Source organism: Cryptomeria japonica, chromosome 2 (genome assembly GCF_030272615.1).
Source record: "Cryptomeria japonica chromosome 2, Sugi_1.0, whole genome shotgun sequence".
NCBI lineage: Eukaryota > Viridiplantae > Streptophyta > Pinopsida > Cupressales > Cupressaceae > Cryptomeria > Cryptomeria japonica.
This window is the reverse complement of record NC_081406.1, coordinates 200,997,558-201,013,105: the sequence shown is the minus strand read 5'-3', so window position 1 is coordinate 201,013,105 and position 15,548 is coordinate 200,997,558. Positions and strand designations below refer to the sequence as shown.

Below are 15,548 nucleotides of genomic sequence, written 5' to 3'. Positions count from 1 at the left end.
GAAAAAGTTACAATATATAAAAGTTACAAAAATATTGTAGCTATTAAATAAGTTACCTACTTCTAACTACTGACTATTGTAGACATTGTTGACCATTAACAGTAAAGAAATATTATTCTAACACCCTCCCTTAATGGTCAATCTATCAAACACACCAAGTTGCTCCCTGAATTTTACAAATTTATCCAGACTCAAAGACTTGGTGAGAATATCTGCAATCTGATCCGCTATCAAAACATACTGCAACTGAACTGATTTGTCTTCTACCAGCTTGCAGATGTAGTGACAATGAAGCTCGACCTGCTTGGTACATTCATGGAAGACTGGATTTTTGGCCAGTTTGAGCACCCCTTGATTATCAATATACAAGGGAGAAGGACCTGCTTGCGGCATCTGCATTTCAGAAAGCATCCTCCGGAGCCAAACTGCCTCACATGCAGCCTTTATTGTTCCCCGGTATTCAGCTTCGGTCAAGGAAAGAGCCACGACCTATTGCTTCATGCTGCTCCAAGTGACGGCACCAGTACCCAAACTAAATACATACCCAAAAGTGGATTTTATGTCATCCACTGATCCTACCCAATCTAAGTCAATATAACCAATCAGCTTTGGATTGTTGCACCAATCACCTGCTATACAGAATGCCATAGTCGGAAGTGCCTTTCACATATCACAGTACTCGCTTCGCTACAATCCAATGATCAACTTTTGAGGTTGTCATGAAGCGAGAGATGTAGTTGATAGCAAAACAGATGTCAGGTCTAGTGGTAGTGAGGTGGATGAGGCTGCCTACTAGTTGCCTGAATTCGGTTTCATCTATTGCAGGTGAATTAGACTTCGCTGATAACTTCAGCCCTTTCTCCATAGGTGTGGAAGCAGGTTTACAATCCTGCATTCAAAACTTGTCAAGCAAACTACGAGCATTCTTAGACTGTGAAATAAAGATACCGTCATCAGTCTACCACACTTAGATACCTAAGCAATAATGGAGAAGCCCCAAATTTGTCATGTCAAAAGCTTGGCACAAGTCCTGTTTGATGATTGTGATCAAATAAGCTGAATTGCTAGTAAATAAGCTGAATTGCTAGTAATGATCAAGTCATCCACGTAGACAACAAGAAAAAGGATATCATCACCGGAGAGTTTGACATATAGATTCGTCTCAGAGGGACTGCGTTGAAAACCATGTTCAACCAAATACTAATCAATCTTGAAATACCAGGCCCGATGGGCTTGCTTCAAGCCATACAGGGCTTTTACCAATCTGCAAACCTGATGTTCCTTACCAGGAACCTTGAAGCCAGGAGGTTGAGTCATATAAACTTCTTCTTGCAAGTCACCATTGAGAAATGCACTCTTAACGTCCATCAGGTGAAGTTTCCATCCAAACTGAGCTACAATGGCGAGAAGAAGACGAATGGTACTCATCTTGGCAGTAGGAGCAAAAGTCTCCTCGTAGTCAATGCCCTCCTGCTATGTAAAACCCCGAGAAACAATCTAGCCTTGTACTTATCCAGAGTACCATCTGCATGATACTTGACTTTGTAAACCCATTTACAGCTGATAGGTTTCTTCCTAGGAGGCAAATCAAAAAGAACCCAAGTGTTATTCTTCAGAAGACTATGGTATTCTATCTCCATAGCCTTTTCCCACTCAGGAATGCCTTTAGCCTCTAAATACGTTTGGGGCTTAGAGATGTTGTGGATGTTGGTCATAAGTGCAAGGTTGATTGTATGTTGTTGCTTTCTCTTGCGTCGAACTGATCTATCCTCAAGAAGCTCATCATCACAAAGATCTCCTATAGTCTTGGCCCACCATTTAGGCCTGAGGGTAGAAGTACCAACATCTGGCATTGGAGGAACAACATCCCCTTGAGTTGCTGGAACAAAGTCATCTGGATGCGAATCCTGTGAAAAATCAAGTGGTGTTGGATCAGTAGATTCCTCATCTTATAAGGTTAGAATGCTCTGAAGCCCTACCATCAGGGGAACCAAGAGGAGGAGCGTGCACAGACGAAGTCGCAGGACTAGGAGTAGTAGAAGGCATAAATAGACCCAGTAGTCTCATCAAACACAACATCACGACTGAAAATGAGGCAATCTGTCTCCAAATCAATCAACCTGTAGGCCTTGTGGTTGTCATTGCAACTAGTAAACATAAGTGTTTGGCTCTTTGAATCTAGCTTAGCACGCTTAGCGTCGGGAATCAATACATGAGCCGTAGAACCGAAGACTTTCAAATAGCCCACTTTAAGCTTGCGTCCGGACCAGGACCAAGCTTCTTCAGGAGTCATCTTCTTAACGGCATGTGTAGGTCGACTTAGCAAATAGACTGCAATGTAAACTGTTTCAGCCCAGTTTTTCTTAGGAACATTTCTATGTTCTAACATAGAACAAGCCATTTCAGTAATGGTGCAATTTCTTCGTTCAACAGTTCAACTACACCGTTTTGCTGAGGGGTGTATGGTGTGGTGAGTTGGCATTTAATGTCATGTGTAGCACAAATGTAGAGAAGTCATTGGAACAAAACTCCCACCCATTATCTGACCTTAGAGTGACAATTTGAGAACCAGATTCTTTCTCAACTTAGGCCTTAACTGCTGAAATGTATTGAACACATCTGATTTATTTTTCGGAAAATACACCCACATTTTACGACTGAAATCCTCAACAAATAACAAGAAGTACCTGCAACCAGTAACAGAAGGTGTATTCATTGGCCCACATACATCAGTGTGAACCAATTGAAGTACCTTGGAGGCTCGCCGTGAGTCACCATCCTTGAACGGTGTCCTGTGCTGCTTCCCAACTTGACAGGCTATACAAACTCCATGATTTTGAGGTTGGATCTCAAGTAGACCAATAACCAAACCCTCCCGATATAACTGAGAGAGATAGTACATGTTTAAGTGCACGTTTAAGTGCCCGTAACGCTGATGCCAAAGTGTTCAGATGGATGTAATCCTAGCAACCAAAGAGTGTTCCTAAGAATTACCAGAATCAGCAAATCTATACAAACCATGATCCTCAAGTCCCATAGCGATTGTAGTACGAGTCTCCCTATCAACGATGTTGCAAATGGACGAACTGAAGACAACATCTAATTGAGGAGAATGTCTCATGATCTGACTGACAGAGAGGAAATTATGTTCCATGCCTGGAACATGGTAGACATCAAGAAAAATTAAATTTCTACCTCCTGAGTGAATCTGGACAGTGCCCTTACCAGCAACTGTGTACTCTTCTCCTCCTTCGAAGATTACTGAATCCGAGAATGGTTCAAATTTTGTGAACCAATCCTAATGATGAGTAAAGTGTCACGAAGCCCTTGAATTGATATACCAGGCAGAAGAGTGGACTAGATCTGCTGTTCTCTTGGCCATAAAAGCATAGAATGTAGATTCTTTCTGCTATGAGTGCTCTACGACGTTTGACTTTTGTGGAGACCCTCCCTGCTTCTTTTGTTCAGAAGCCAATTGAATTTGACACTCGGCCTTCATGTGACCAAACTTATGACAATAATTGCACTGAACGTTCTTCTTCTTCTTGTTCGGAGAAGAACAAGAGCCTTTCGACTGAGAAGATGGAGCCTTCCCTTTATTCTTCGTAGAAGATTTTGCAGAGAACGCTTGCTCGGTGGAGGTGGAACTAATATTGCTTCCAAATTGTTGGCTGGCGCCACCAATCTTGTTGTAAAAGCTTGTTACAAAGATCGAAAAACTTCAAATCGACGTCAATGGAAGTGATATTCAGTGTTTCAATGAAATGCTCATAAGATTTGGGCAAAATTTTTAGTGTGATGACGACCATGTCCTCTTCCTCCATTGTACGACCAAGCACCTCAAGTTGGTCACGGATGTCCTTGATCTTGGTCAAGTGATCCTGCAGAGGTGTCCTTTTGTCCATCATAATCGAAAAGAGCATGTTCTTCAAAAAGAATGCTCTGCTCTTGTCAGAGATTTCATGGAGCCTCTTCAAATGGTCCCATATCTCCTTCGCAGTTTTGTCGGACGGTACCTGAGGTAGCTACTTATCGATGACAGAGAGTTTAATGAGCATGACGGCTTCCTGGTTGCGCTCATCCCATTTGTCCTAATCCTTGCTAGTCGTGGTTGGACGTTGAGACGTTCCCAAAACAACTGCATCAAGACATCAGTACTCAAAAATGGTCAGCATGCGCTACTTCCAGGTGTTGTAGTTATGGTTGTTGAACTTCTGGCTGCTTTTGAGCATTATATTTGTCAAAGATACCATCACGTACCCCGAGGTTGAACTAGTGAAGGCACGAATGCATGAAAACTTGAAGATGAAAATGGAGGATTTTTAGAAACAAATTCTGCAAGTTGGACTATGAGGCAGAAACTGAAACCCTAGCACAATTTTTGAAGCAAAAAAAAATTTGGAAGACCCAGAAAATTTTGAGGGCGACCCAATTGAGGTTTGTTGTGACCATTTCACACATCGCCCCATTGCAAATGGGGACCCCTGCTTTTTGCTTTCTAGGGTTTGTTTTCTAGGTCTTTTAGGGTTTGTCTATTAGCCTTTGCATTTTGAGTGTCGCCAAGAGATCAATAGGGTAGCAAGTTCTGCTTGAGTTAGGTCAAGTTGGTGAGTGCTGAAGTCTGGAATGTCCTGATCCTGAAAATTGGCTAAGTCTGGAATGTCCTGATCCTGAAAGTTGGCTAAGTTTGGAATGTCCTGATCCTGAAATTTGACTAAGTCTGAAAAACTGAAAATCCTCCAAAAACTAGATTTTGCAATATGGCTCCTGGAGGTCTGAAACCACTCTCAAACATCCTGAAAGTATATATGGAATACTTAAATGTTATATTCCATAAAATGATCCTGACGGAGAGTTCAAAAAGTCAAATTTTGCTCCTGACCCTTCCTAAGGGTCCAAAGCGAATTTCACTCCTGACCCTCTCAGGAGGTCCAAAGCGAATCTCGCCCCTGACCCTTCCAGAGGGTCCAAGGCGAAAATCAATCTAGGACTCATTTCTTGCCTTATTTGACCAAATTTTGACTTGCAAGGCATTTTGAAGGGAAAGTTGGAAATGTTTGAAAACCTTGAAAAAATGATGGATTTTGGCCAAGATTAGGAATCTCGCTCTTGACCCTTGCTGAGGGTCCAGAGCGAAATTCATTATAAACTTCATTTGCCACCTTGTTTGAGCTTGAAACCTTGTTCCTGGCCTTGAAAATGATATGACCTCGCCCTGTGAAGTGGTTTGAAACTAAAAGATTGAGCAGTTTAGCCTAGATTGTGAATTTCACTCCTGACCCTTGCTGAGGGTCCAGAGCGAAAATCTTATTGGAGCTTATTTTTCACTAATTTTGGCTAAATTGTGAGTGCAGGGTACCTTGGAGGGAAGCTTGGACATTCTTATTGCCTTTGAAAGGTTGGAAGGCATTAAAGATGATGAATTTTGGGCAACAAAGGTAAAATCGCTCCTGACCCTTGCTGAAGGCCCAAGGCGAAATTTTGAATAGCCCTCATCTTGCAATGAAAAAAGTCAAGTTTTGGACATAGATGAAACAAGGACATCTCCCTTTACCCACCTGAGAAAGTGTCAATTTGAAAAGGTGAAGGATTTTTGTTGAAAACTTGAAATTCACTCTTGACCCTTGCTGAGGGTCCAGGGCGAAAATCTTGTGGGAGATGTTTTTTGCTTAGTTTTGGAATGTCAAAGAGGTTTCAAGGTGAAAAATGAAACATTTTGAGTCTAGATTGCAAAATTCGCTCCTGACCCTTGCTGAGGGTCCAGGGCGAAAAACTTGGAAGGAGGCTTTTTTGGCTTGGTTTGATTGAAATGAAGTATCAAAGGCATATTGAAAAGAGAAATGAACATGGTCTCGCATAGTGAAGGAGTTTCGAGTTTGAAAAATGAAGATTTTTAGTCAAAATTGCAAAAATCGCTCCTGACCCTTGCTGAAGGTCCAGGGCGAAAATTTGAAAATCCCCTATTTTGCCTTGCAAGAACGAACCAAGCTTGGATGGAGTGAAAGAAGAAGACCTTTGCCTAGCCTTGAAGGGTGGATTCAAGAAAAGTTGATGAAGGAGTAAGCACAAATTTGAAAAATCGCTCCTGACCTTTGCTGAGGGTCCAGGGCGAAAAAATCCTAAATGCACTTTTCTTCCAAAATTCAAGTGACATCAAGCCCAAACTCCAGTAAAAGATGCCATTTGGAGTGCCTTGGTGATATTTTGGATTTGCAAAAATTGGATATTCAAGGTCTAATTTGGAAAATCACTCCTAACCCTTGCTGAGGGTCCAAGGCGAAATTATTGTCAATCTTCATTGTGGCCTTAATCAAACATTGATATTCCTCAAATCCCCCAAAATTGCTAACTTCGAAGCATTTGGAAAGATTAAATCAAATTCGCATTAAATTAAAGGCATTGGCAATTTAATAAATTAATGAAAAATTCCCCTTGGAGGCATTAAAATTAATTTTGAAAATGAAAAAATTAAGTTGGGCGTTCAATATTTGTTATTTGCCTTTATTTGTCAAGTCGGCCTCCTTTTTAGTGGTTTTTATTTTATTTTAAGGCTTATTTGCTAGGTCGGCCTCATGGTTGATTAGGGTGAGCGCTCTATATAATGGGGGAGTATTGCTTTAAGTTTTAAATCATTCATTCATCCTTCTAAGTGCGAGATTGAGGAGCAAATTGGAGAGGCAAATTTCTTGCTAGATTGGAGGATAATTTCTAGATTTTGGAAGGTATTTGAAGGCGAATTTCCAGATTTTGAAGAAGCTAGTGGAAGGTGGAGCTCTTTTGAAGACTAATGGAGGCGTAATTCATCCAAGGGAAGACTATAATCTAAACCTTGTCTAGCAAAATCCAGTCTTCTTTCATCATTTTCGAAGGTTTTATAGTTAAGCATTCAAGGGAGAGGCATCAAATGGTGACTCCCAAGCCCGGAGGATCTACAAGTCAGCAGGCTCTCATCAAAGAGGATCCGGTCCAGGACAAGGATGATCTCCTCCAGTCTAGCATCATCAAGAGTAACCTCTTCCAATCCAACATTCCAAGGCGAGGCACATCATCATCCTGCACATCAAAGACAAAAGAAGTTAGAGCAAGGATTCGTTGAAGAAGCAGATAGTTTCAGAAGAGTTAATTAAAGCTAGCTTCTCAGCAACATCAAGTTGAATATCTACCAAATTACAAGTGTCAGATGAGGTGGCATCCTAGTCATCACTCCTCCAGTCGGGTTGGTCCACCTCAACATGTCCAGATTCAATGTACCTGACTCATTAAAGGTGGCACAAACTTCGATGTACCTACCCCAGCTATCCATTGGTCGAATTTTCCAAAGAAGACATGTGTCCAATTAATACAATTATTTCATTGGTCAGAATTGAGTTTGTTGTAACAAACCCTAATTAGGGTTTTCATTGTAGAATCTTGGCCATTGATCTCAAATTGATCTTAGCCATTGAATTGTATTAAAGGCACTATATAAGCCCCGGCTCTTCATTTGTAAAGGCGAAGAGGGAATAGAAAATAGTTAATCAATAGTTAGAAGGTGAGTAGTCAGTTGATAGAATAGCAATTAGAGTAGAATAGAAAGAGAAGGCAAAGATTGTTGCCAAGACATTGTTGTAAAAGACTTGTAGAACTTCATTGAAGAAATGGTGAAATTTATGGGTCGATTCAACAATTTGCATGGTCTCTATACTTCTCATAGTTGATTTTATGTTATTAGATGAGTGGAAGAAATGTGTTTGATTGATGGTGAAATTCGTATATCCATACTACTAGCAGTTTGTTGATTGCAGACTTGCCTTGTGTAGTCAACTGGAATCATTCAGCTTAAGCTTAACTTCAATTGTCGCTTCTTCATTGATATGCATCAACCTGATGGTGTCTACGCCTGTAGTGATGATCTGAACATCATAAAGCTTTCCTTCGAAGATCGCACTAACCTTGTGGAGATGATCCTGGGATGTCAAAACAAGACTTAGTTAGAATTTCATCAAAGATCATTCATTGCTCCTACATTCTTAGTGTTAGGATTAGATCCTTTCCTCGCCCTCGTCTTTTTTCCCTTTTTTCAAATCAAAGCTAGTAAAATCCTGTGTTCCAGCAATATTCAAAGCAAATCAGACGTTTAGGTCGTCAAGTGTAAGTCCCCTTGTGATTCCAGCAAATCACATCATACCACTGGTGCTTATCCACACATAGAGATCCTAAAACGAAGAACCGTGAAATCATCCTGATTGATCCTTTTCGCGATATCTTCAACATTCAGAGGCTTTATTCAAGAGAGGATAAGGTACCCTTTAGGTATTTTATTCTGTGTTTGGCTGTGTACAAAATACACGTCAACAAGGTTTTGAAAAACCCACCAAGAATCTGTGGTTTAAAATTTAATCCGACCGAAAAAACTGAGGGTTTTGATAAAACCCTAGCCGCCAAAAAACTGAGGATTTTGATGTAGAAAATTTATACAGAACCCAAAAAAAAGGAACCCAAAACCGTAGGCGTCAAATATGAAAACCCAGATTGTGAAAACCTTCTGAAAATAATTTGCAAAAGCCGAAAAAATTTCCAGTCACAATTTGCAAAGAGGTGGGAAAAATCGCATCGCAAAAAAATGCATTGCACGGAAATCGCGTCACAATTTTTGGTGCAAACGGAGGGCCAGAATCGCATCACAATTTTTGGTGGAAATCACGTCGCGGAAAGGCAAAAAATCGCGACGAATGCAAACAAATTGCGTCGAAAAACAGACGACGCGCGCCAAAAAAAAACACAGATACGCGAAAATAACCGCGATTTTTACAGGGAGGTCGCGCGAAAAAATCTCGACGTGGGTCGGGTCTGACCTTTTCTTCTATATATATACACTGATGGGGGTAATACAGGTTGCTTATCATGTGTTGATTTACAGATAAGCTTTGGGTATGTAAACTTTATCACTTTTAGTTTGTTTCGAAGGTATACCTAGGTTTGAAGATTTCAGTGTAACAGTCTGTCATTAGTTCGGATGGCTATGTACTATTTGTTGCTTATTGGTATGAGAGATTTGGTTATAATGCAGTATCCGATGTACCTATAATCATACAATGCATACTGGGATATGACTGTAATTCTGCTATTGGGGTCTTGTGGCCCAATCGATTGTTAAGAATTGGCAATTTCAGCACTTGGCATAAAGGATTTTAGTTATCATTGATAGTCCATTTTGATTTATTATCCTGATCTATTCTTCAATTTGAGAATTATAACCGATCTGGACCTGTTTTGATTAAATGATCTGTAACTTGGCCATCTGTAACTTGGCCAACGAATTGTGAGAGCCATAAGTTTACAGACACAGTTAAATCTGTACAAATCAATAAATACACACACAGATATATATATATATATACTGAGGTGGTGATTTCAGCATTTGGATCACTGTGCTTGTAGATTCAACATCAAAGTACTATTAATTGGAGATCTAAGAAATCTAATTGCAATGTCCATTTAAAATCTCAGCCATATATTATCAGAGAACTTTTAAGTGCAGATCTGGATTGTTACAGATTGGATAGGAATTATTTTTCTTCTTTTTGGCAGAAAATGGGAAACTTAAGATGGCATATATTTAACTTAATAATAATGGATTTTTCACCACTAACCCTCCATTTTTGGTTGTTTCAGATGATAATCTTACTCAGCATTTTATGTATTTATGATTTTATGATTTTCACTTTCAATAGCCTACTAACAATGATCTTAGCCAAAAGCCAGAGGTGTATTTTGCAGGTGGGTTTGGACATATGACTGGCATATTATGATCCTGATGATGAGTAGAAGCCTTTATGTATGGGAACCAATGCACAGAGAGGAGTTAATCACAGCACCAAGGAAAGATTTATGCTTGACCTCAAGAAGGTTTTACGTAAATAGTCATGAATTTGGAAACTCCGGAATTTGTGTATTTTGTATCTTGTAACTAGCAGCTAGCCCACAAAATGTGGGTTTAAAATGAATTATTCTATGTTTATCTAATCCCCTAAGGGATTTGGGCAAGACCAGAGGTTTTCTTCCCTCCATTCTTTCCTACCGGTGCCCACACTGAATGGAGGTGAAACAATTAAAAATTTTCTTTAATAATAAAAATTTTATGGCTTCGGCCTTTTATCGACCAAAAAAAAAATGCCAAAAAAAACCGCACAGATTTTGCAGATAGGGAGCAAAAATCGCAGAAAAACACAGATAAAAACGGGTTTTGAAGTGTAGAAGACAGGCACGAAAAAGACACATGGCACACAAACGCGAAAATTGCGAAAAAAACCCTAGCCGAAAACATGAATTTTTGAAGCCGTGCCCTAGCTCTGATACCATGTGAATAACAGATTCACTGGTAAAAATATCTTCTTCATTAACTGAGGAAAAAGTTACAATAAATAAAAGTTACAAAAATACTGTAGCTATTAAATAAGTTACCTACTTATAACTACTGACTACTGCAGACATTATTGACCATTAACAGTAAAGAAATATTATTCTAACATTTTACGCTAAGATTTGGGTAAAGACAATCATTCCATCTCATCATCAACATTGGAAGCCAAAAGAATATCATGACGCAAGACATTGCAAAGTATATATACACTAACAAGAAAAGAGCACCCGTAACCTTAATTGCATGTATGGTTTAAGCAGGCACAAAAGCAAGGACTCAAAATGATACAATATTGCACACATTGAAGCATGGAATCCCACCCATGCAAGACTCTCTTACTTGTATCACTGAGATGCTACCCATGAAGCTAAGCCACAGGCACAGTAGCATCCATTTACATGACACTGACAAGGCATGGCAAAGTATAACTCAGTTAATTCGGTTTCAAATTGGAAAAATTTGGTAAAAATATGGAAACTAATCAAACAAAATAATATCATACAGAAATTAAATCATCAAAAAAAGTTAGGATGGAGCAACCAAAAAGAGTGCGGTTTGGAGCCAAAGCAATCAGTGTAGAAGAGGTGCAGAGGAAGATGCTGATAGAAATCAGTTTACTGCAGATTCTCTTTCATTTATTCATGGGAGGCACTCATACAACTACCATATAGGAAAAGTTGTCTCCAGGACAGAGTATGATGGAGCGAGCATGCAGTATACAAGCAGGAGGACTCATCAACTCTTTGGAAAAAAAAAATTGCATTCACTCAACAAAGTTTCTTCTCTAGCAGCTCGGATGAAGCATAAGTAGAGAGAGCTTAGTTGGTTCAAAGGGGTTTTTTAGGACTGTAAAAACTCTAGAAATGTGTTCCATTTTTGTAATAATTCTTGTAAGCACTAAATTTTTGGTTAAAAATGGTTTTTCTTCTCCTATTCAAATATAAGTTTGGCTTTCTGCAAGCAAGAGTTTGGAAAGAAGTCCCACGGTGAAGAAGATCAGTACGAAGATTGAATCCCCCAGACGAAGGATTGCTCTGTTGAACCGGGTTTAGAGAGCCCTCTAAGGAAGAGCTTCATGTTCCCACTTCTTTGTCCCTCAGAGATACTGCAATCAGTACGGCTGATGAAGTTTTGGTTGTTCATCTACTGATGATTGTTTAAATTCAATTGCAAGGGAGATTGACAGCAAATCCCTAGTATATAGATGAATGTGGATGAGAGAGATTTTTTATGAGATTGTTCAGTGGACAAGTTCGTTCTGGAGTAATAATGGCTCTGTCTCTTTCTTTGTTGGATGAGGGTTTCTTCATTGTTCAATTTCAAACTGTTAAGTATCACAAGTTTGTGTGGAACAATTGCCCTGAATTCTTTGGAAGGATTAATGCCTTTGTGAGCCCTTGGACAACTTTCTTTGATCCTCCAGTTGCTCCTATCACCAAGATTCCACTGTGGGCTTGTTTGTATAGCCTTCTGTTGGTAGAAAAGGTGAAAGATTTTGTCAACATTAATAAGGGGTGGGGTTAGTGTCTTTGTGAGCCCTTAGACACCTTACTCTGATCCTGTTGTTGCTCCTCACCAAGATTGCAATGAGGGTTCATTTGTATAAGCTTCTGTTGATTATGAGAGATCTTGTTTTGATTCAACTAGCGGAAAAGTGGGAGATTTTGTCAAAATTGATCAGGAGCAGATCAATTTTTAGAACAGATTTGTGAGGATCTATGTTACGGTAGATCTTTCTAAGCCTTTCATTCCATTTGGATTTTGTCCTCTCAGGGATCCTGGACTCACTTTGTGAATTTCAAGGGACTGCCATTCAAGTGCTTTCAAAGCAATTTGATAGGGCGGAAGCTAGAAGAGTTTTCCTCTAAGACTCTCTTGGGTTCTTGCATTGTCCAATTACAAAAATGGAATCAGAAATGTGAAAGTCCAGATGAAGATTTTGTTTGGAGAAACCATGGGCATGTTCTAACTAAGCACATAACTTCTTCTCCAGTCCTACGCAAGGATGATGACAGTCAGCTTGGTAGGAGTTTCTTGAAGAATGGGGTGACTGGATCAAATTGAGGTTTGGAATCTACCTAATACAGGAGATGATTTATAGAAGTAGGCCAATGGACGAGAATTGCAGAATTTAGGGAATTGCAAGATTTGAAGGACTCAGTAGAAGAGGAAGATCAATTAGTATCTACAGACTATCTAATTATCTCTCAAACAGAAAGTAAGAAGATCAAACCTAACAGTGGACATTCAATAAAGCACAAAAAGAAAAAATCAGAAGCAGAGATATTGCAATTGGAAGCCAGGAATGCAATTTGCTATGGATCTCAATGACTGGACATTATTCTTTCCCGTTAGAGAAAATGGTTGATTTTGGCACAATCTTCATTTGGCATCTCTGGTAAGAAGTAGTTGAGGTTTTTTGGATTGACATAGGAAAATGTAGATACATCTTATTGTCTTTTAGCTTGTTAGGCTTCTCTTACCTTCCTCTAGTAGGATGACTATTTCCATCTCTTGGAGTGTCATTCTTTAGTTCAGTTTTGATGGTTGTATGTCAGATTTTTGTTGTTATAGGAATGACTTGTTTTGATCTTATATCCAATTATCGTCACTGTAGCACACGGTTCTTGGATCCTTTTGTAATATTGGAACTATCCTAATGGGCTACTTAGCTATGGAAAATCAAATCCTGCTGTTATATTATTGTTAGTTATGTAATGGACTCGCTATTAACTGTGTATATTTTTGTTTAGATTTTGGTGATCACACTCATGTGATAGGGTTGTGATGAAGTTTGTCGCCTCATGTAAGATGTTAAGACTTTGAAATATTGGTTGACTTGATGTTCATGAGCTAAATTTGTACACTTCATCAATATTAAAAAAAACCTTCCCCAACACCTTTGTCATTGTCTACTTAGATTACATCCTCTTCTACAACAAAACTTGCAGTATAGGCTAACTACAGTTAACCTTTCAAATTTGTAGACACTTTCTAGAGTTTCCACAGCCAACAGGTGACCCAACATTAGTTTATTACAATTATCAAAACCAAAAAATTTCAAACACCCACTTTACCTTCTTTCTTTTTCAGTCCAAAATAGCAGCAAGTCATGCAGTCATGTAAAAAAATCTTACCTCGGCTCTTCTCCTCTTATGTTGATTTACTTCAGGAGGCTTCTCTGCATTATCCAATGAAGAGGTGCATCTGCTTGGATAGGGTCTTTTTTTAACTGAAGGAGGACTGTACTTGATCCCTGTCTTGGCAATCTTAAATGAAATCCCCACCATTCTAAATCACTAGCACTTGCAACTTTAGGAGGTGCAAGAGATGTGCCGATAGGAAATTTAAGGGACTACCATCATCATCTTCTCCCTGCATCCAACCATTATTATCTTCATCCTTAATTCCTTCAAGATTTTCCACAGACCAAAGTATTTTGTTACACCTACAAAATAAGCACATGCAGCTACAGAATAATTAGACTACTATAAAGATAGGAACTACCAAATACCATTCAATGTCATTTTGTAATAAAATACATGAAATATCAAGTCGTGTAAACATATACAATTATTACTCACCCACAAAACGTAAAACAACCATACCTACATCTAGAAAAACTGAAAATGTCCATTAGCATTCTAAGAAGGCCGTACTAAGCCACAATTGTTTTGATTAACATCATACTTTTGACTAGCAATATGACAAAACAAAACCAACAGATCTAACCAAAAAACCAGTCAGACAAGCTCACATATTGAAAAATGACCTTAACATGAGCCCTTTAATTGCTATCTGCGATAGTATCATCTCTGATTGTCGGCATTGAGTCGCGATTAATCGTGAATCGTCAGAAATGCCGAATTTTTCCCCAAATTCGGGCCAAAAAATCGTTGACTATCAGTCAACGACTTTGGCCGGTTAATTGCGGGTAGAACTTTGCAAAATCGTGTTTAAATCGTGTTTAAAAATTGCGAAATATCTGCTCGGCTGAAAAAATGACATAAACCCTAAAAATCACCTGCGAAAATAGACCGATTCTGGGTATAGTTTGCATGGAATCAGTTAGGGTTCGAAATTTTTGTCCTTAAATTTTTTGCCGGACGTGTTGACCTCTGCAAAACCTTAATGACTTTCTGTATCGCTGAAAATTGAAATCTTAAATAGTTTTGTTTGCATTCTGAATAAGAGCCTCACCTTGTCTCGCTGCTTCACTTGGGAATTATAAATAAAAAATCGGAAATAACGTTTCTGCAACTGATAAAACTCGAGAAATACGAGAATAAGCTTTCCGTGGTTTCCTTATTTTTGAAAACTTTATATTACCGATAACTTTAAATTAAAATCTGAACTCAAATTAAAAACTATGACATCTCAACTTTATATATTTGAAAAAAAAATTATAAGCGACAATCCTTACATTCATTTATATTATTATTTACTATATGTTTAATATATAATTAAAAATAATTTAATAATTAACATTATAAAATAATTTGTAAATTAAAATTATTATATATTATATTAGTGTGTCATTTATTAAACTATATAAAATAATTATATAATTTAATAAAATTATAAATTATAAATTTGTATCTTTATAGACCATTAATGAATGTAAAAAATAATAATATTTATTTTTAATTTATAATGTATATTATTTAATTTTTAATATATTATTAATATATATAAAATAATTTGTAAATTAAAATTATTATATATTATATTAGTGTGTCATTTATTAAACTATATAAAATAATTATATAATTTAATAAAATTGTAAATTACAAATATAAATAATTTTAAAATTAGAAATTAAAAATTCCTATCTTTATAGACCAGTAATAAATGTAGATATAATAATATTTATTTTTAATTTATATTGTATATTATTTAATTTTTAATATATAATTAATATATATAGAATAATTTGTAAATCAAAATTATTATATATTATATTAGTGTGTCATTTACTAAACTATATAAAGTTATTATATAATTTAATAAAATTGTAAATTACAAATATAAATAATTTAAAAAATTATTAATTAAAAATTTGTATCTTTAGAGATCATTAATAAATGTAAATATAATAATATTTATTTTTAATTTATAATGTATATTATTTCATTTTTAATATATA

The 15,548-nt window shown here is 37.5% G+C and overlaps 1 protein-coding gene across 4 annotated transcripts in view; it reads right to left on the bottom strand.

Moving 5' to 3' along the window:
- LOC131046295 (protein PHYTOCHROME-DEPENDENT LATE-FLOWERING) overlaps window positions 1-14,743 on the bottom strand; it is a 125,179-nt gene extending 110,436 nt beyond the window's left edge. The window contains exons 1-2 of one of the 4 annotated variants that reach the window (XM_057980001.2): window positions 14,603-14,743; window positions 13,540-13,777 (exon numbers count right to left, since the gene is read on the bottom strand). In XM_057980001.2, the coding sequence (XP_057835984.1) occupies window positions 13,540-13,692 (153 nt within the window). In that variant the 5' untranslated portion in view covers window positions 13,693-13,777; window positions 14,603-14,743. Of the gene's footprint in view, window positions 1-13,539; window positions 13,851-14,174 lie in introns of all 4 variants that reach the window. The other 3 variants (XM_057980003.2, XM_057980000.2, XM_057980002.2) reach the window with 3 other exon arrangements.
- Window positions 14,744-15,548: the final 805 nt, after the last annotated feature.